The sequence below is a fragment of the Trichosurus vulpecula genome, chromosome 1 (assembly GCF_011100635.1).
Source record: "Trichosurus vulpecula isolate mTriVul1 chromosome 1, mTriVul1.pri, whole genome shotgun sequence".
Classification (NCBI taxonomy): Eukaryota; Metazoa; Chordata; class Mammalia; order Diprotodontia; family Phalangeridae; genus Trichosurus; species Trichosurus vulpecula.
In genome coordinates, this window is record NC_050573.1 from 275,782,223 (window position 1) to 275,805,044 (window position 22,822).

The window sequence follows — 22,822 nt, forward strand, 5'->3', positions numbered from 1 at the left end:
TTCTAGTAATGAGCCTCAGAATTTTTAGCTCAGCTCAGCCAGTCCTTACACAATAACCTCTCCCTAGGCCCCTACTTGAAGTTGTCTATGCCAGCTTGGTCTAGGAACTTGTATTCTTCTAGCACAGCCTTTGAGAATCTGGTATCATTTCCACAGTAGAATAACACACCAGTTCCTGCTAAAATTTTATTATATTTTAAACTGACCATTTAAACTTAGAGTTTGGTGTTTGTGTTTTTACTCATGAGAGTAATTCTTTATTCTTTAATTTTGTTTTGCATAACACAGTTGTGAAAATTTACTCTACAAAGTAATTTATCATATAAAATGATGAGAGGGTAATATTTGGGCTTGGTTTTTTTTTAAACTTCAACTCCCAGAATACTTAGGATTTTAAAAAAATTAAATTTGCACATAAATTCTATAAATTTTCACAAATAAGCAGCATATGGAAATAATTTTGCCCAAAATGCAAATTGAAGACTAGTTTTTAAGTATATCCTATTGAGTACTTAGATTAATTTGGGGAAGATGTAAAGTGAAAGCATGAGTAGCTTAAATTTATTATGAAACCTTTACCAATGTAACTTGACAACTATTCTATGACCAGCAAATTTAGATAAGACTGTTTCCTGATCCAGAAAAACCTAGAGCAACCATCCTGAATGTACTTCACTATGTGAAAAGTTGGTTAAACATGAACAGAATATCAAAGCGCAGTCCAACAAAGTGCTGACATGAATTAATGCACTAAACAAAATTTACTTTGGAAAAAATGAAGCCATCTAGATGTAAATAAGGTGAAATAATGTCACTATATATGGCATTTTATACTTTATAGAATGCTTTCACATAACATTATTTTATTTGATTCTCACAGCAAACCTGGGGGCGGGTTGAGTGATTTGTCCACATTTATATATCTACCCAGTTGTGAAGCTGATTTGGATCTTCAGACTCTCAGTCAAATGTGCTTTGCCTTACTAATCCATACTTATTATTTGCTGATTTGTCAAAGAGTACACAACTCACCTTTACATATCACCTTAAAGCTTACAAAGCACTTCCCCGGAACAAATCTAAGTGTTATCTCTATTATCAGAACTATTATTTTTACCAATTTATTTTTTCATTTTGAATGATCTAGCTGAGAAAATAGACCTACAGGAACAGTGGTGACATAAATCCTCTAATTTCCAACTTTCTTAATAACAGCAACAAGAATAATAAGCTTATATCCTGTGTAGCACTCCAGAGTTGATAGAGTGTTTTCCTCAACACAATTCTGTGAGTCAAGTATGAAGGTCGTTATCCTCTTGTTGTAGAAGAGGGAAGCAAGGCCTAGAAAGCAGTTGATGAGCCAGTCCACAAACTCCTTTGTCCAGAAAATACAGTTGCTCTTTCTCATGTATCATACTGTCATACAACAAGGTAATAGCTAAAAGTGAGATTGCTACAAACACAAACAACTGTCTGTTTGCCATAGCTATGGAACTGAAAGAGATGTACAAGTAGTCTGATGTAACTATAGCCCCCATCATTTTACAGTGAGTAAATTGAGGCCCAAATAGTGACTTGCCCAAGGCTATACAGATAAACACCTGAGATTAATGTAGAAAGTACGATAGGTGTTTGATAGACACAACTTGTTCAGCCATTCCCCAATTGATGGGCATCCCCTCAATTTCTAGCTCTTGGCCACCACAAAATGAGCTGCTACAAATATTTTTGTACATGTGGGTCTTTTTCTCATTTTTATGATCTCTTTGGGATATTGGCCTGGAAGACATATATTGCTAGGTCAAAGGGTATGCACATTTTTATAGCCCTTTGGGCATAGTTCCAAATTGCTTTCCAAAATGGTTGGATCAGTTCACAACTCCACCAGCAATGAATTAGTGTTCCAACATTTATCATTTTCTTGTTTTGTCATGTTAGCCAATCTGATAGGTATGATGGTGGTACCTCAGAGTTGTTTTGATTTGCATCTCTCTAATCAGTAGTGATTTATATGACTATAGATAGCTTTTAATTTCTTCCTCTGAAAACTGCCTGTTCATATCCTTTGACCATTTATTAATTCGGGAATGACTTGCATTCATATAAATTTGACTCACTTCTCTATGTATTTTAGAAATGAAGCCTTTATCAGAGACACTAGTTGTAAAAATTCTTTCCCAGTTTTCTGCTTCCCTCCTAATCTTGGTTGCATTGGCTTTGTTTGTTAAAAGAAAAAAAACTTTTCAATTTAATATAATCTAAATTATCCATTTTGGATTTCATAATCTTCTATATCTCGTTCGGTTTGGTTTACTGGTTTTGGTTTGTGTTTGTTTTTGTTTTTAAGCAAACCAAAAACTGAGAACATTTTGGAGAAGCAATTCACATTTTACCCCAATTTTTGAAATACAATGTTCAAACTGATGTGTTAGAGTTAATCTTTTTTTTTTAACTAATTGAAAAAAAAATGAGCTGATTCAAAACCTTGCAAATGTCAAAATTTGAAAACACTGCAGCAGTGCTGATAAGCACCTTAGGCTTTTTACTTCTTCATCTGTTAATTTTGTTTTTCTACATGACCTAAATTCAATGGCCATAGACTAAAATTAGAATAATAATTTTAGTAGTGACCGAAGTAGGAAGCTATTACTAGTTAGAACACCTTAGAAAAAGTATCACTAGGCCATACTATGTGTCCAGCACTATTTCTTTTTTTTTAAGTTTTTTTTTAATTTCTTTTTTTTTATTTTTAGTTTACCACACACGGTTCTACATAATTTTGAGTTCCAGATTTTCTCCCCTCCCTCCCCCCTCCCTTCCCAAGACGGCATGGAATCTCATATAACTACCATGTATAACTTCGCATTGAATTAATTTATACACTAGTCAAGTTGTGGAGAAGAATTATGCCCAATGGAGTGAATCATGAGAAAGAAGAGACAGAACAAAAAAAAAAAAAACAACCCAAAAACAAAAGAGAAGAAAAAAGGCGAGCATGTAGTGCGCCTCAGTCTGTATTCAAACTTCACAGTTCTTTCTCTGAATGAAGATAGCATTCTCCATCGTGAGTCCCCTGGAGTTGTCCTTGCACCTTACGTTTCCAGCACTATTTCTAATAAACCAGATTACTTCTCTGCCTTTTAAGAGCCTTGGCTAAATTGTCTTTGGAAAATTGTGATCCCAAGCCAACTCACTTCCTCAGAGCCCATGTGTTTGACATCAATAATCTGTTGGCGATGCTATATGACTCTGAATCATGTAGCCAAACAATCTCAGAAGAGTCCAAATTGAAGTTAGAAGAGCAATAGAAAGACGTGTGGTAGTAGTAAATATTCTATAACAGGTTTAAGTACAAGAATAGACATGAACATTTGGGAAATGGAGCTAGGTCTTTCATGTACCCAAAGAAGGCCAGTAGTATATTGAGTGGATCCATCCTCTATAGGATTTGCAGACATGGATAAGAATTATATAGAATAAAGTCATATATAGAATGTAACTTTTTGAAGAGTTTCATTATCTTACATATGGTTTTTTTTTCCAGTTAATACCAGAGATATTTTACAATAATTTTATTTGTATGTTTTATACCAGTTTTTTTAAAAAGGTATGTGTCCTTATGAGTTGAAAGACCGAATAACTTGTCTATAGAAGGCACTTGTTAATTGTGGCGGAGGTATTGGGAAGACCTCCTATTAGTAAGATAAGTTTATCATATTAGTTAATTGACACTTTGGAAGGGAAAGAAGTTATCCTGAGATGATGAAAGCAGGAAAGAGATGAAAAGAGGGGAGGGAAGTATACAGGAGGGTGGAAAGAGGAGATGCTGAATGTGGGGAAAAACTAATCAGACAAGACCCAAGTCGGGAACCCTAGTGGAAGGTCTGTGATTGGGAAGTGACTTGTTGGTTCTTTGTAAATTATAACTTTTATAGTCAGATCCTCAAATTTGCTAAAGACCTTTTAATGTAACTGAACTATAATAGTTACTACTATGTTATTATACTCTGTTTCCAATAGTGCTTAGTTACATTATGGGTAAAATCTCCCTTTTTTATACTAGTGTGAGAACCTAATCAGAATTTAAGTGAATTCAGTCATTTCAGGTATCAGCAATCTACATCTCACCAATGAGAGGGAATCCCCAGGGTAAACAATGAAATGAGGCAGTTTAGTATCAAGGGAAAAAGTCTAAGGGCTGTCTGTCCCTCCCTCCTATCAGAGTTTTGGAAGGGATTAGTGTAGTGTAGCCTGAGTTGACTTTATTAGACTTTTTTAAAAAAAAAAATCTTTTGAATACTCAATTCAGTTATGCCAAACAACTTTCAATACAACAAGACTTGAGTCAAACATACAGAATTTTATATCTCATAGAAAAGTCATATTAAAGGTTGTTAGAAATTTTTCCACATAGAGAATAAGGTTAAAGGAAAGGCCAGGGGACAAATGGTATAAATTTCCTTCCTAACTTTTCTTAGAGTAGTTTAAGTTAAGAGTCAGCTGAGGAGATTACCATCAATGGCTTTATTGGGGACATTCTTCATGTATGATTGAGCAATTTGATCAAAGATTTTTACTAGGAAATAAAATGATAAAGAGGACTTAAGTGTTAGATCCAAGGAATAAAGCATTAATTGCTATATAAAAGGGCAGTCTTAATGTTACATTAATAGTTGAGTGGTATTGAAGGTGATAAGGATGATTCTTTTAGATGAAATAGAGAAGTGAAGTCCTTTTTTTAATTTCAGTATTTCAAAAAGCTTGGTAATTTCATCTATCTTAACTCCCTCTTGTGATATAGAGCACAAGTACTCCACACATTTCATAGACATTTTAATGATTTCCTCTGGCCAAACTGCTGGTAGTGAATGTCTCCTTGTACATAGGTAGAGTGATCCATATTTGCAGATACATCACTGGACCTGTGTTTAAAACCTCTGTGGCCTGGCAGCATTTCACAAGGTCAGGGTTATAGGGTTAATACCACAAGGACTTAAGCTTTGCTTGAATAATCTAGCATAGAGCCTAGGATCAAATCATGCCATAGTGAGACAGTGAGGGAAGACTAGTGGAGTCCTTTTACTTATAAGATAGTACATACACTCCACTTTATATGTAAGAAATACAAATGGAAGCAGTAGAGTTAAGAAAGTTTGTTTCATTTGTTCTAATTGCTGACTTCCTGGTTTATTTTTGGAAAAAAGAATGTGGAGTTGGGGGTAGAGATTGGGGGTGGCAGGGCAAAAATAACAGCAGGTGACATCTAGAACTAACTAGCAGTATGACTTCTGTCATTTAACCTTTCCTAGACTAAGTCTCCTGAAATGTAAATTGGGGATAATTTTTTATTCCTGCCTATCTCCCATGATTGATGCAAAAATAAAATGAGACAGTATATTCAAAAGCATTTTGAAAGCTATAAAGTAAAGTATCATTACTTGAGCACGTAGACATTAAATGTCTTGCACATAATAGGTATCCATTAAACATTTGGTGTTTTCCAGTGCCTTCAGTGCTGTTCATTACTTCTTGATTATCTATGTGCATCATAACTGTATCCTTTGAAACCTATTTTTGGCTGTATAAAATATTTTAGCCAGTTTTACAAAACATTATGTGAATCGGATGTCGATAATAGTAGCAATTCACATTTCTGTAGTGCTCTAAGGTTTTCAGAGTGCTTTCTTCACACTCCTCTGTGTAAGTGAGAGTGGTAGGTGCTCTCATTTTACTGGTGAGGAAACTTAGATATATATAGTTAAATGACTGATCACACATAATAATCTAAAACAGCTTTCTAACCCAGGTTCCTAACTTCAAGCCTAGCACTGTATCCAGTATAGCATGCTGCTTTCCCAGTATACTTTTCTTATGATATTATTATATTTTTCATCCCTATTCACTCAGAAACAAATAAATCTAAAGCTTGATTGTAGTAGGACCTCTGGGAGTATAATCCCTTTTATTATCAGGGAAGATAAAGAGCTGTCATACTGGGGACTAAAAAAATGCCATCAGATTTAGCAGTTACGAGAACATTGTCAAGCTTTGAGAGAATAGTTTCACTTAGGTGGTAGGTTTGGGAGCTTGATTGCAAAATTTTTAGCAAGAGAGAAGTATAATATCATAGATTTAGGTGTCATTGTAAAGATGAAAAAATTGAGGCCTAGAGAGAGAACTTTCCTAAGTTCATATAGGCAGGAAGTCGAAAAACTGGGATTTGAACAAAGGTCATCAGATGTTATCTGTTACCCATCTTGCTACAGTTCATCTAAAGATGCAGCTTTGTGGAGGATGAATTGGGTGGGGAGAAGGGATGGGAATTTTGGAGACAGTAAAACAAATTAAGTGATTATTAAATCAGACTAGGCAAGAGGTGATAAGGCCTTGAAAACAGTTAAAAGTGCTTGTATGAGTGGAGAACGAGTCAAAAGATGTTTTAAAGGCAAGAGTTAACAAGATTGGCAACTGATAATGGCATGTGTTGAAATGCAGAGGGTAGAGGTTAGGATAACTCACAAGGTTACAAACCTGGGTGACTGTGAGGATAATATTACTCTCAAAAGAAATGGGATTTTTTTTTTTGTTGGAAAAGTTATATGTTTAGGGGGAACAGTTTTGTTATGATTTGGACAGACTGGGCGTGAAAGGTCAACAGAGCATTGAGGTGGCGATATCTAGGAGAAACAGACCTACTTTTCTGCATACAAAAAAAGGTCCATGTCTCTTCCATCTTTAAAACCCTCACTTTATCTTATAGTCCCCACTTGCTGTCATCTGTCTCCTCCCCTTCATGGTTAAACTTCTTACAAAAGCCATGTATATACTCACCTCCGCTTCCTCCTCTCTTTTTTAAATCTTCTGCAGTCTAGCTTCAAACTTTCACTATTCAATTGAAATTACTCTCTCCAAAATTATCAGTGATATAATTGAGAAATCTAATTGCCTTTTCTCCTTCCTTATTCTTAACCTCTACAGCCTTTGACATTATTCATCACCTTCTGGGTAGTCTGTTCTCGTTGGATCTTAGGGACAGTATTCTCTCCTGGTTTTCCTATTTGAATACTCCGAAGGATCTTCATCCGCGGCACACTCACTAGCTTGTTGTCTTCCAAGACTATCAGTAAATATTTATTGAGTGCTTACTATGTTCTAGGCACTAAACAAAGCTCTGAGGAGACAGAAACAAGAGGGTCCTTTACAACTTTAGCCCTGGATCAAGAGAATCTACATTCAGATCTTAGCTCAGCTCTATGCCACCTGTGACTCTGGGCAAGTCACTTAACCTTTCCTGGGTCTCAGGTTCCCCATCTGTGAAGTGTTAGACCAAGTGGCTACTGAAGTTTCTTCCACATTTGAGTCTGTGTTCCTATGATCCCCTCAGAAAGCCACACAGCCAGGCCACCCTTTCAAGTAGAGCATTTTTTCCCTATTTCCGTACTGCTGCACATAAAGTCCTCTACTCCACTTTCCCTCCCCCAAGGTCCTCACCCCTGTATACTTGTAGAGCTGCCCGGGGAAGGGGCTGGCTGTGCAGACAGAAAGTGTTGTGTCTTTAGACCCCCACCCCAACCACATCATTCTGCATACATACATACTATTTTGCAAATTTGTGAAGGCAAGAGAGCGACAGCATCCTGCTAGAGGTCAAACAGTATCCATTTCATCATCATGGAATCCTCCAACACCAGCTGTCAAAGCAAGTAGTGATGTTTGAATTGCACCATCTCTCTCTTAGCCCCTCTTTTGTTTGCCTCTCTACATCTCATTAGCTCCTGTGACTCTAGTTATCTTTATGCTGAGGTTTCCTGGATCTGTTTATCCAGCCCTAGTCTCTCTCCTATACTAGTACTCTCCAGTTGCCTCTTAGATATCTCAAATTGGATGTCCTGAAGTCATCTCATACTCAATATTCCCAAAATAGAACTCATTATCTTTTCCTCCAAACCCTACTGCTACATTCTTCCTGTTCCTCAAGGTACCACTGTCCTCCCAGTCAAACAGGCAGCTTTCGTATCATCTTCAGTTCCTCAATTTCACCCCATATATTCAGTCTATTGCTAAATCATGTTTTTACCTTCACATTATCTCTCATGTACATCACCTTCCCTTCACTTTTATAGACACCATCCTGCTTCATGCCTTGTGCCTGGATTGTTATAATAGCTTGTTGGCAGATCTGCCTGTGTCAAGTCTCTCCCTACTCTAATCCATCTCCATTGAGCTAACAAAGTGATCTTCCTAAAGCAGGGCTCTGACCATGTGATTCTCCTAGTCAGTAAAATCTTGTGGCTCCTTATTACCTCCAGCCTCAAATTTAAATCCCCTGCCTGCCTTTTCAAGGCCTTTATAACCTGTTCCCTTCCTACCATTCCAGTTTTCTGAAACTCTCCTCCCCTCAATGCATTCTGCAATCCAGCTGCACTGCCTTTCTCTCATGTGCCTTCACCTATTTTACCCTTTGGTTTCCCTATCTTCCTTCCAGGTTCAGCTCTGTTCTCAGCTTCCACAAGAGGCCTTTTCTGGTCTACCAATTGTTACTGCTTTCCTCTCTGAGATTACATTACATCTACCATATTCAAATATCTGATTATTTGTATTTTATCTTCCCGTTAGAATGTGGGCCTCTTGAGGGCAGCGACTGTTGCCCTTTTTTGTATCCCCAGCACTTAGTACAAGCTCTGGCACATAGTAAGCACTTAAATTAATTGGCTGACTAATGGAGAAAGTGAAGGCTGTATGTAAGAAAGGCAGACACTTTCTAGCAGTTTCTCAGTGAACAGGGTGCAAGCTTCAGTACAATAAATTTAATAATAAGAGCAGCTAACATTTATGTAACACCAAGATTTGCAAAGCACTTTACATGTATTATTTATTTTGACTCTCATAACCACCCTGTGAGTTTAGTAGGTGCTATCATCATCACTATTTTACCAATGAAGAAACTTAATCACTGGATCATAGTAAAGGATAATCATTTATCTGCTTTGAGATGAGGGGCAGAGGATGGCATTAGGAGCTAGTTTCAAGCCACTGAGTTTGAGGAGGGCCTAAATTAATTCAAGAAGCATTTAAGTACCTACTTTGTGCCAAGAATTGTGATAGACACCAATCTCTCCAAATTCAGATAATCATCCTATCTTTTCATAAAAAGTAAAATATGTAGATAAAAAATTGAGTAGTATAGTGGATCCTTGATCTCATTGATGTGACTACTTTCTCCAAAGTGGTTTTTTTTGCAGATTATAGCCCATCAGCACCTTCTCCTACAAAATTTCTGTCCCACATCCATCTCCTAATTCTTCCGTGAAGGATCTACCCAACGTTCTGGTTGCCTTCCTCTAGTTCCTTCAACATTACATCAGTATCATCATAGCACTTGGCTATTCATCTTATGCCTTGATTGTATTGTATAACTGGCCTGCTTCCTTTTTCATTTCCTGGACAGTAAGTACTTCGTGCCACTTTTGATGTGCACTTTATTATTAGTAATTCACCAAAACCTACTTTTCCCACCATGAATTAACTACATTGCCTTTTGATTTCAGAGGTATTAGTATTCCAAGTTTTCATTTCCAAGACTTAGAACTACATAGCATTACCAGGAGACTGTTGGTGTTTCTTTTAAACAAAAATTTTGTCAGAAAGTATCTTAATGTTGTCAAATGCTGTGTAATTTTAAGCGGTTAAGCAGAACTCTTTAGACCACTCTTTAGAGTGGTTGTGAATCTCTTTGATGACACCTACACAGTGTTCCATTGTATGCAAACTGGAGCATCTAGAGGAACTTATATGTAAAGAATTTCACTTCTGTTTGTATTGTACACTGGATATTTTCTATGACCAGAGCTATTTCATTTAGCACATAAGCTACTGAAATTTTAAGATCTAGTTGTCTAGGGATAGAAATATGTTGCTATAGAAATGCTGGCATATTTGTTCCATTTTCCAATTTATTTGGGATCCTCTTTCTAGATTCTTGGTCAGCATTGCTTTTGGCTACTGTGGGAACGATTTATCAAAGCGATCAGATGGTGATTGAATGAAGCAGTTAATGCAATGCTTCAGACTCTTCTTTGAGAGTTTGTGGGAAATGGTAATTGGAGTCATTGTTTTTACTGTTATACCTTTCCATTTTTCAGCTTCAAGTGCAATAGGTTAGATTGGAATTATAATTATACAATCTCATTTTCTCTTCATCTTTTGGTTTTTATTTTGACTTCTGACACACCTACGATCTGAGTGCACAGACTGCTGAGATATGACCAACCTTCACCCTCATCCGTAATCAATCATTTTTTATTTTTTTTCTATCATACTGTTCAGTGCTTGCTCTGTCACCTTCCAACTGCTTGAAGAAACTATTTTTGAGATATGCATGATGCCTCTAAAGAGTCTACAAGCCTTAGGCAGCTCTTTTATTTCTTAATTCCAAGCTGTATTGTTCAACGCATTTTTCACTTCTATCCTGTTCACCCTCAGATTAAAGAAACGAAGTATTAAAATGTATGTTGACTTGGTTTGGAGCAAAGATGCTTAACCTTTTTGGCATCACACACCCCTTTGGCAGTCTGGTAAAGTTTATGGACCTCTTCTCAAAATAATGTTTTTAAATGAATAAAATACATAGTGTTACAAAGGAAACCAGTTATATTGAAATAGTTATCAAGATAGCTTTAACAAAACCAAGTTCACAGTTCTCAAATTTAAAAGATCTTGTGCGAGCTCCTCTTGGTAGAACTTCTCTACATCTTCATCCTTTGCAACAGGTCTGGATAGCTTAAGTTGAAGTCATCTTCATGGTGTCTTGCTTTTGCTCATAATGAGCTCTGTATAATAAGATGACCAAGAATTGCATGAAATATCTTGTTACCTTTGAAAACATGAGAACCTGTGAGTCATCCTTCCATTTAGCTGCAATTTGCTTATGTCTGTTGGTTTCATTTATATGGGAAGAATGTCACTGTTGATAATAGTTCATTTCCTGAGTGAATCAACTCATTGGTTAATGGACAAAAAATTCAAATTTGGAGTGCCAATTGACGAATTAATGTTAACAACTAATCTTATAGATTTGCCTTATACAGTTCTCTTTTTTCTTTGTATATTTAAATGTTGTATTTAAGAATATGATTTAAAAAAAAAACTATTTTGTTTGAAAAGGATAAGCACTCTGCCCCCATCTCTGCTCCTTTACTACCATCACTTAGGGAGATGGTAGGGAGTTGCTAATACTGGGGGAATATTGTTGATAGTAATACTAGCATTTAGCTCTAGAGTAAGAGAACCTGAGTTCATCTCTGACTGTCTATATGACCTTGGGCTAGTCATTTAAACTTCCTGGGCCTCAAGTTTCCTTATCTGTAAAATGAAGGGGTGGAACTAGATGACGTCAGAGATCCTTTCCAGCTTTAGATGTATAACCTATCTTGTATTTTTCTTTGTTTAATGCATTTCCATAACCACAGAAACCTCCTGAGAAGCTAAAGTTGAATTAATAATGACTACTCTGAAGTCTGGCTACTGAATGAGTGCTCCTTCCTAGCTACACTAAAATCCCCAGGCCATTTGCATCTAAACTTCTTTATAGCCATCCTTCCACTATTTTGTACTTGTAAGTTCATTCCTTTTCAAATTCACTCATGCTTATACTTACATTGATCTCTTAATAAATTTAATACTGCTTAGATTTGGCCCAAGACTCTAGCCCAGGGGTGGGGAACCTGTGGCCTCAAGGTCATATGTGGCCCTCTAGGTTCTCAAGTGGAGCCCTTTCACTGAATCCAAACTTACAAGCCTCTAGGCCACAGGTTTCTGACCCCTGCTCTAGCCTGTAGATGTTTTGGGGGTTTTTTTGTTGTTGTTGTCAGCATATTATTTGTCCCTCCCAATTTTTTTATCATCTGCAAATTTGGCAAACATGGCATCTATACCTTTATTCAAGTCATTGATTAAAGTGTTGAACAGCATTAGGCCAAGCACAGATTCCTGGGACACTGCATTGGAGACCTCTTTACAAGTAGGCATTGAACTTCAGCAGTGAAAGGTAGATTTGAGGAGTGAACAACCACAAAAATAAAATTTGTGAGTTGCTTTGCTGACATTTTGGTAAACTACATCCATGACATTCCTCTTCTCTTCCATTTGAATTACCCTGTCAGAAATGAGGTTAGTCTGGCACCACTTGTTTTTAATAATGACATAATTGATCTTTGTTCTTACCACTTCTGCTCACTAATCTCTGCAGCAATTAATACATTCTAGTATTTTGCTGGGAATCAAAGTCAAAATCATTGGCCTATTAATTTACAGACTTAATATTCTTGCATTTTTTGAAAACCAGGACAGCATTTGCCCTTCTCCAATCATGAAGTACCCTTTTCTCCAAAATCTTTTGTACTGACAGTGCCTGTTGCTTCCATACGCTAGGATACAGTTCATCAGAGCCTCTTTCAAGGCACTTTTGAGGGCAGTCAATATATTCTCTTACCCTCTCCTTTCTTATCTTTTTTGATTCCACATTAGCAATTTTTCTTCTGTCCTTTCAAGTCCAGAAATCAGTGATGTATTATGGTGACTGTGACCAGGGCACTGACCCTTGCATAGAAATAAATGAGTTTACCACTTGAATAGCAAGAAAGATTAAAGTAGGAAGCTACCATAGCATTGCTTCCTCCCCCAGTGGCAACATCCTGGGTGAGCTTGTCCTACCCAGCCTTACCGTATTCTGTTCTTCTTTTTCTTCCAGGCAGCAGCTTCCCTAGCATTTGGGTCCTCATGACCTGGAGAACTTTCTCCTCTACTCCCACTAAATTTGTAAATTTTTTAATATGTTCCTCATGTTTACCCATGGCATATTTTATGAGACTTCCCATAAACACCAAATTTGCCTGTTTTGACTCTTAACAGAGAAACTTCTTGACAAAGATAACAGAAAGCATCAATAAGAGTTGAGCAGTTTTACCTTCTTTGCTTTGTCCTGAGGAATTTTAGGCTGTATGAGGAAATCCAAGAATCAGAAGACCAGGAAACATGATTAAAATCTGTGGGGGCAGAAACCAAGGCAATATTTCCATCAGAGACAGGAAATGCTTTACAGAAACAAAAGTAAGGAGTCACAATTAAATAAAGGAGAAAATATTATATAGGGAAGCAGATGATATCAGTGAGATAAGTTTGTTTCAGACACCTTTTCTTTTATAGTAATGTCATATTATAAAAATGGAAGTCAGTAATTGGAGTTGGCATGGAACGTTGTGAGAGTGGAGCTGGGACTATGACAGTTTTAGTTGAACGTGTATTCATCCATAATACTCATCAATTACAAATATCTTAAGTTCTATAATATACTCTATTTAACTAGTAGTTAATTTCTTATATTAGAACTGCTGAAAATGATTGGAATTGACAGGTTTCGTTCAGTTTTTCCTCCCCTTGTCAAGCAGCTGATCATCAACATTTCTACCTGATGCTTGACAGGGAAAGGGGAAGGATAGCAGGAAAGATGAAATCTGTCAATGGATATCTTGGTTATATCCTGGTGTTCAGAAGGATTTGGGAGGAACATGAAACTGCACCCTATCCATTGTCTCTCAGTCTTTTATCTGACCCTTGGGGGGAAAAATATATATATGTCCTTGTCTATGTTGACGTTTATTTAGAAATGTTTAAGTGAAATACTGTAGTAGGCAGCTCCAAATGAGCTTTAGCAACTTCATTATAGCCACCAGATGGCAGTATGTTACATAAAGAAAAAATTCAAATATTACTCTGTTACAATGGGGAAGTCTTATGTTTGTACTTTTTTATTTTTACTATGCGCATCTATATCTCACCCCACAGTTTTTGTGTGTTTCTACCTTATTTCTCTTTTTAAAAAATTATTTAAAGTAGCTTATTACCTTGATTTCTTATGGTTAGCACCTCAACCTTGACTTGCAGTCTTTGAGTGAAAGTTCACTTACTATGCTTGTTTAGTCCGGAATCTATTGTTATCTTGTGTCTCTGTGTGTCTGTGTATTCCTTAATCAGATTTTTAGTTCAGTAAGAGTAAGTACCAAGTTTTCTTTCCCCTTTAAAAAAAATGCTTCACTAGATACCTATAAAAGTGTTGTGCTATATGGTAAAAAATATTTGAAAGTAAGAATACTATATACACTAGGCAAAGTCAGATAAAGTTTTTATATTATTGGTATCACCCAGGTATTGTTCCCAGGACTTGAAAGAGCAGCAAGTAGGTAAGAGGATTAATGGGCTAGAGGAAAAGAACCTGGAATTTAATCAAGGTGGCCTGGAGATAGCTATTATTTTTTACCTTCATGTTTTTAATATTGAGGAAGAAGAAATGTTGATGTAAAATCAGTGGAAGCAAAGGTTTCATTGTCATTGACTTATCTCATACTTGGAGATATTGTTGTTTCAGTGTTGACTCTAAAATCAGTTAGAGATATGAAAAGAGATAGCAAGATAAGAGCCAGCCTCAAGGTCAGAAACACCTGGGTTGAAGTTCCACTTCTGACATATACTGATTGTGTGACTCTGGGCAAGTCACTTAACCTTGTAGTGTACTAGGCAACTCTTCTAGGACAAAATTAGCCTTTTTGAAAAGTAAACTGTTGCGAAAATTATAAATGCTGGAGAAGATGTGGGAAAATTAGAAAACTAATGCATTGTTGGTGGAGTTGTGAGCTCAACCAACCATTTTGGAGAGTAATTTGCAACTGTGCCCAAAGGGCTATAAAAATGTGCATACCCTTTGAGTCAGCAATACCACTTCTAGGGCTGTATCCCAAAGAGATCATACAAATGGGGAAAAGATCCACATGTACAAAAATATTTATAGCAGCTCTTTTTGTGGTAGCAAAGAACTGAAAATTGAGGGATGCCTGTCATTTGGGGAGTGGGTGAACACACTGTGGTATATGAATGTAATGGGATACTATTGTGCTATAAGAAATAACGAGCAGGCAGACTTCAGAAAAACTTGGAAAGAATTATATGAACTGATGCTGAGTGAGGTGAGCACAACCAGGAGAACATTGTACACGGTTACAGCCACATTGTGCGATCACTAACTTTGATAGACTTGGCTCTTCTCAGTAGTGCAAGGTTCTAAGACAATTCCAAAAGGCTCATGATGGAAAATGTTATCCACATACAGAGTAAGAATTACGGAGTCTGAATGCAGATCAAAACATACTCTTTGCTCTCTCTTTCGTTTCTTCTTGCTCGTAGTTCGTTCCATTGGTTTTAATATACGTGTAGAGCCTATATCAGATTGAATGTCTTGGGGAGGGGAAGGGGAAGGAGGGAGAGAAAATTTGGAACTCAAAAGCTTGTGGAACTGAATGTTGTAAACTAAAAATTAATTTTTTTAAAAAGAAAAGTGAATTGTTAGTTTGAAATGTCAAGTGTTTTAGCTTCCCATAAAAGCACATATTCCATCTTGTAATTCTTAATGGTTTCTATGATGCTTTTATTAAAGATTTTAAACCTGTCAATCTCTTATAGGATTGGACTTGGTAATAACGTAAAAATTCACACAGACTATGTGATTATAGATTTAGGACTGGAAAGGAGCTTAATAATCTGCTAGTCCAACCCTTCATTTACCAGATAAGAAAACTGAGACCTGTCCAAGGTTACCCTAAGTAGTAGGAGGCAGGTGTCAATGCCATTTTTATTTTATTTAACCATTTTAATAATTTAATATTTCTAACTATGTCTTAAATACTACTCTGACTTCTTAACCAAATCTAATTTCACCTTTTTTGATTGCTGAGCCATCACTGTGGAGTGTTCTTATACAATGATGCTAGTAAGGAATGGTACCACACTGCTGGGTTTTTGTGTTTTGATTTGGTTTTGAGTTCTTGTCCAGTGTCTTCAGTTGTCCAATTATTGTAGTCAGTGTCAGTTAACTTGCCCTTTGAAGATCTTCTTCATCACCGTCACTCTGTTTTGAATCTTTTGTAATTTAGGGAGTCAAATAAACAATATTTTTAAAAGTCATGTCTAAAATTAGTCAATAAACATTTATTAAGTTCCTTCTATGGTTAAGCCAGGCACTGTGCCAAGCACTTGGAATATAAAGAAAGGCAAAATATAGCCTCTGCTTGTGAGTAGACTCCTAACTGAGAGTCTCTTCTATTAAGTGTATGAGCTTTTAACATCTACCTTGATTTCCCAAAGGCTTTTGTTTTTTGGTTCTCCAGTATATTCCAAGTCGTTGAAGTTGTATAAATGATATCTAGATAAGTAAAATGTTACTGTAGTTGTTAGGAAATAAGATTTTGGGACAAGGTAATTACAATTGATACTCCATGTAGATTCCTGCTTATTTTAAATAGTGGGAAGTGTTTCCAATTTGACATGATTATATTAATTTATCTTCACGCTTTGGAACATGTTATATTACCTGTTTATTTCTCATTCCCCGGTTAGTAAACTATTTTTGTAAATAAGCTTCGTAGGATATGCCCTGTCCCCATAAAAGTCAGTGTTTTGTGAAATTCAGACACAAATAATTATTTTTCAAGGCTAAGTAAAATATTATTTTTAAAAGTATGATTCAACTATGTAAGTCAGATTAATTTCGCTTAGTATTAACAGTTTGTTAAATACCATGTTCTCAAAGCGTGCACTTTTCAGTTTGAAGCTATAATTCACTTCAAATAGATAAATAATGCTTCTAGAAAATAATTTAAAAGAATTATCCAAAGATAGTTTTGAAAGCTACTGCCAAGTGGTACAGTGTCTGTCATCTAGAGTTCTAAAAAATACTTTTTTCCTTATGAGTCTTCATAGAATATGAAATAATCACAAAGAGAAAAACCATTATTCAATATATAGAGAATATAGCTGTTGTGTGGTGGAAAGAACACTGGATTTTGAATCATCAAACTTGGGTTTGAATCCTTCCTCCCATTTCAATAGCCACTTGACCTAGATATAGCAAGTCATTTCAATGAGCTTTAGTGTTTTGTAGAACATAAAGTGCTACATAAATGTTATCTTTTAAACAGATACCTGTTTTAAATTTGAGGTGTTGAATTTTATGGTTGAATAATGTCACCATTTTCATGAATTTAACATTTTCTTGTGAAGTTAGGGTTGGGATTAGGAACAGCTCTTTTGCTTTCTCATTATAATTGTCAAGCTATGTCAATTTTCCTTTTTCTAAAGGTTGTTTAAGGTTATAGGAGCTTTACAAAAAGGCATCTAGAATACCTTTATTTGTAATGAAAGCAGTCCTGTACAATGAGTGTTATACATTTTCTGACTATAAAATACACACGTCTTTAGTCCATTAGTTATAGGGGCACTTCAAAGTTGTTACCAAATGAAATCTTATAAAGTAAGTATAATAAATTTATTAGTGACTCATGAAATTTTAAATAGCACAGTTCTCCAGATTCAGTTGCACTGTTTTAATTTCAAATAGATTCGGCTAACTTAGCAAGAGGGCAATTTATTTACATAATTTGACACATTTAACAATGTTTGCTAAAGTGTAAATTTGTATTTAATGTGAAGTTATAACCAGTTCTAGGACTTTGTGGTTCTTATGTTTTAGTTAAATATAAAAAAGTTGGTTCCCTCCAAGGAATTCTAGCTTTGTGAATTTTTAAAGCTTCTGACTATAGTTTTTTAATTAGTCAGGTTTATAAGACCATCATAATAATTGAAATGTTATTGGAAACAAAGATAAGGGTGTTTTTTTCCTCTTTTATATGGGAAAACTTCAATTTTGAGGAATGTGAATCAATTCAAAGTTGGATAAAAGCCAATTTTTTCTTTGCAACTCCAGCGCACATTTGAAAAGGTACTCACTTCCTAAGTGCCTTGTGAATCTGCAATGATTAATTCTTCTCATTATTTTGCCGCAAATTCTCATGACCCTCTGTGATGATTCGATCACCCACTTAGAGTTTATGCATATTCATATCTCTCTTTTCCTGCCGCAGTCGTTCAAGTCTCCTTCGCTGGCTATGGTGTGTGCTTGGTGCAGTAATTGAGCTGCAGTAGATTGATTACTCTGGGGAGCTGTAAGGCCTTTAAAGGTGAAAACATATCAGTCCTGTTAATTAGGAAACAAAGCTCTGGTGGCAAGTTCAGCAGTCAAATGCTTCCAGTGTAGAAATGACGAGGGCTATGATTTGTTCCTCTCTGTGAATCCTGTTTACTTTTTTATATTTGAGTTAGGTCTGTATCAGTAGTAGTGGGCTTCTGCTGAGGGGATAGAATCCTTGCATGAATTTTCATAAACTTGGGTTGAAGGAATTCAATATGCATTATTGATAGTATTAACAACGGTTTGTCACTTCGTCAAATACCATGTCCTCTAGCTGTTATTGAGTTTATATACTTCATTTTTATTCCTTTTTTACTTGTAACTAATTTCTATTTAAATGTCAGGTAGTATAGTGCTTGTTCTGGATTTAATTTAGTGTAGATTAATTGAAAGTATAACTTAGTCATACTGTGGGAGAAAAATGTTAAAACTGTTCAGAATAGTATAAGATTTGAATAGTGTTATCTTGTTTTCTTGAGCCTGTTTTGGGCCTGTGGTGTAAAGCTGAAAGAATATCACTACTGTAATCCTAGTGGAAGGCAGTTTTGTTTTTTTTAAAAACCATCTTATTGAGTAAAGTTGTTGTCTAGTTTAGAAATTACAGTTGATACTGCAAGAGGTGATATTGTTTACATAGGTTAAATGGTCTACCCCCTTTGCTCAAGTATTGCTTCTGTATTTGTAACTTATTTTTATCTTTATGAACTATAGGTGTTTATTTTTTTCAAAGAATAATCTTACCTGTGGTTTTTTTTTAGGCATTTATTAATACAGCGAAAGAAATTTATGAAAAAATCCAAGAAGGAGTTTTTGACATTAATAATGAGGTAATTTCTTTCATTGTCTAATATTTAGTTTCAAGATAAAAAACACAAACAGTATGAAACATTAATTCTAGAATGCACAAATTTCATAACAAAAGTCTTTAATGTTATAAAAATTTTATTGACAACATACATTACACAAGGTTTTCATAACCAAACTAAAATCTTGACATATCTAATGATATTTGCATTTTTATGCTTGCCACTATAGTAGACTGTCACTAAAAGTTGTGATGAAAATGGATTAATGTAAGTGACCCTATCCATCCATGCACCAACACAAAATAATATAAATCCCCCAAAGAGGAAAGAAAATCCACTTTCATCCACTTGTCCATATGGTGTCATCTGCTTTGAGGAATAATTTTCCAGTATATAGGTGAAGAGAGAGCATGTTACTGACGATAACAGATGTACTGCTCTCTGAGCTATCCAGTGCACTTTGAAAATTACACCAAGTACAACACAATCAGTTTTTCGGGGGGCTGAATTACTGCACACTGTTGTGAGTTTAAATAAGATTATCTTGAGCTGATTATAGTCTGTATGTTGTAAAATTTGTAGCTATTATAAAGCAAACAATTAAGTTTTTGCATGAAGTTTTATTTAACCTAAGGAGATAAGTCTCATTGTGCACTGATCATATGATATGCTTTAGAATTTTAACAAGAGATCTGTCATGTAGCCCCTACAAGAATGAGCTCCATGTAAGAGGGACTGGATAGTTTAATTACCTCTGTATCCCCTCAAGTGCCTAGCACAGTGTTTGCACATAATAATCACTGTTAATTATTTGTTGAATGGCCTTGTTTCATATTACATAAAAATTTTGTTCTGTAGAAACTTTTTTACTTTTTGTTCACTGTCTTCGTGCTTGCATAGTTAGAGGAAGAAAAGGAAAGAGATTTTTGCAGTAATTTTAAAAGTTAGGAAAACACTGTATAGGGAAGTTAGAGTAAAACTGTAGCTGTTTGTTCCCCTTGGCCTAAGCATAAACAAGGCTTTAATTATTTCAACAACACTTGTATGTAGAAAATAATGTTATATACTTTTTTTCTAAAGAACAAAGTAAATTCCTTACATTTTATGATATGTGCATTCATGCTCATAAATCTTTATGGTTTTAAAAATAATGTCCTTTTTTACTTATTAATGTGACCATAGGACTTGTTAGTTTAAAGGAGATGCCATCAGAGACTGATGCCATATAAATTGAACAGTAATTGGGGCCTGTATTTAAAAAGGCCCCTTCATTGTTTCTGTCTAGTTTCATATAGTAACTGACTGCTTTACTGTGCCTTATGGAGCTTTGATTGCAATATGCTGTCAAGAGCCAACAGTCTGTGCTATTTATTTGGCTTAATGCCAAGTCTGGCTCCTTGATTCCTCAAGAAGTTGCTACCAGCCCAGAGGGGGCAAAACCAATGAGCCATAGGGCATGCTTTTTATTAAAGAGGAGTCAAAAGAGCGAAAAGAAACCACATCAGCTGCTGTCAATACTGAGCTAGTGCCAGAAACCCCAAGGCTACTAGTGTTGCAGAACAACTGCCAAGCACTATAAATCTGAGATTTACTGTGACGCAAAGTTTCCTTAAGAGCTTAATTTCTGAAGCTACTGTATTACTTTTCTCAAAGTGCTGTATTTTTAGGTAAAATCCACTTGAGGGAGTGAGGGTTAAGATATAAGTGTGAGTTTGATGAATGAAAGAAATCCACTGTGTGTGGGTTTTTGGCCAGTTGCCATGTCTTTGGGGATCATAGAAATTATTGATGACACAGAACACTCGTATGCCCTTAGCCTGTACAGCTGATTCAACATGGAACAGAAAGGAGATGTTTTATATTATATTATAGCAGCATGGGCTGAGAGTGTTTTTCTCTTTGAAAATTTATTTGAAATAAAATTATATTTAAAATATTTTACATTACAAGAACCTCATAAAACATCCCACCATCTTGAGGAGCTGTTTACTCCATGCCTGTTCTGGTTAGCAGGTGTTTTTTAATAAAATGCCATGGTGTTTTGTTTTTCAGAGGAAAAGGTTCTTGTTAGCGATTTCACATTTCTAATTACGACTAGGCACTGTGCTATATGAGTACTTGCTAAACTTTGTAATGTGGAAAGTCAGATGAATTAAAGAAAAGACTTGAAAAATATTATTTTAAGTATTATAGATTTGTTTTTTTCCGAGATGAAATTCACTGTTTTCCTTTTAATTATTTCAGGCAAATGGCATTAAAATTGGCCCTCAGCATGCCGCTACTAATGCAACACACGCTGGCAGTCAGGGAGGACAACAAGCTGGTGGAGGCTGCTGTTGAGCCTATTTTTACTTTCTAGCTGCCTGAATGGGGCCTACTAACTTGTTCTTTCACCCTCTCTCCCACTGCTCAGCTGAGACATGAAACTATTGTGAAATGGCTTTTATGTCGCAGAAGACTTTATCCTTCAAATTCTTGTATAACTTTGAATAAATGGTTAATGTTCACTTAAAGACAGATTTTGGAGATTGTATTCATATATATTTGCATTTGATTTCTAGTTTACTTGATGTGATTATTTTTGTTAAATGTTGTCTTGTGCCCTTGACTACAAACTGAATTGTATTAAACACTACAGAAGTCATTGGAGTATTTTAAATCAGTTTGTGTAGTTAGGTTTTCCAAGCACCTCTGGTTACCTGATGTTTGATATTGTAGAACTGTCCTCAAAAAGTTTGTCAATTTTCAAGGCTATAAGGAAAAACAGGTCTCTTTTAATTCTGTATTTATCATTTACTTTCTGTATATATAGTTTAATAACCTGCTTGGGTATATTTGCCAAGCTAGAATTCTTTAATGCATTTGCATAAATTCTATGCTGTTTAGAGTTTGAAGACAATGACTACAGAAGCATTGTTAGGAATTGCTTGGACACTGAATTTTAAATCTTTTTGACATTGTTAGCATGTTCATCTTTTTCTTGTTACTATCCAAGTCCAAGAAGAATGCTTGATGTATATTATTAGAAGCTATATATGTGTTAACCTATTTTAATGCCAAATGTTTGCTGTTTGAACACAATTTCCATAACACCTCTTTCAGAAATGCATTAGTTGTTTGCCTTAATGAATACTGTAGATAAAATCACAGTATGAGTACATAAATACAAGCGGAATTAATGTGTCAAAATAGCACCACAAAGAATTGATATCCAGATTCAGTGACACATTATGAGGACTTTAATCTTTTTCTTAAACATAATAATGTTTTGTGTGTTTTTCATTTATTGACATGATTTCTAAGTATATTTTTCATGCAGGACAGCTTTCCAGCTTAGATGTACAGTGAATGTGTAAAGTTTTTCTTTTAGTGGCAGCCAGTAATCTTTGGTATATGGTAAGCATCTTGTCTGTTTTCAAAGGGGATATGACAATAAATCTACCAGATGAAAAATCCTGATTAAAAAAAAAAAAGCAAAACTGGAAAAGCTTTGGTAATTTGCTAAATGTGGTGGTTTTATCTTTTTCTTTCTCTTTTCCCTGACCTATAATGAAATTGTTTTAGCAGTACAAAATAAAATCCTATGTATAAAAGTATTCTTTTTTTATTATACCACATCTTTTTAAAATTGCACGTGGTTTTGAAGATACATTACCATTTTCTACAAATATTTTGACATGCAAAAATATCCAAGTACTTATCAACCCCAAATGGAATTTATGTTCTCTGCTAACAAATTGACTCTAAAATCATTAATATCCCCCTTCTTTCCCCATTTTAGCATTTTAAGAATGGATGCTGAGGAGCAACTTTTACATTTATAAATTATCAACAGTTTAGCTTTTTAAATTAGACGTCATGGGGTTGTTTTTTTAATTGCAAGTATAGGCTTTTTAGTTCCAAAGTGACACAAAGTAGTTTTACCTGAAAGTTACTTTGATTG

The 22,822-nt window shown here is 35.4% G+C and overlaps 1 protein-coding gene across 1 annotated transcript in view; it reads left to right on the top strand.

The window, feature by feature from the left end:
* Positions 1-22,475, top strand: part of RAB2A (RAB2A, member RAS oncogene family) — a 116,434-nt gene extending 93,959 nt beyond the window's left edge. Inside the window, exons 7-8 of the mRNA XM_036755046.1 lie at positions 18,832-18,900; positions 21,124-22,475. Coding sequence (XP_036610941.1) covers positions 18,832-18,900; positions 21,124-21,219 — 165 coding nt within the window. The 3' untranslated portion in view covers positions 21,220-22,475. The remainder of the gene's footprint in view (positions 1-18,831; positions 18,901-21,123) is intronic.
* Positions 22,476-22,822: the final 347 nt, after the last annotated feature.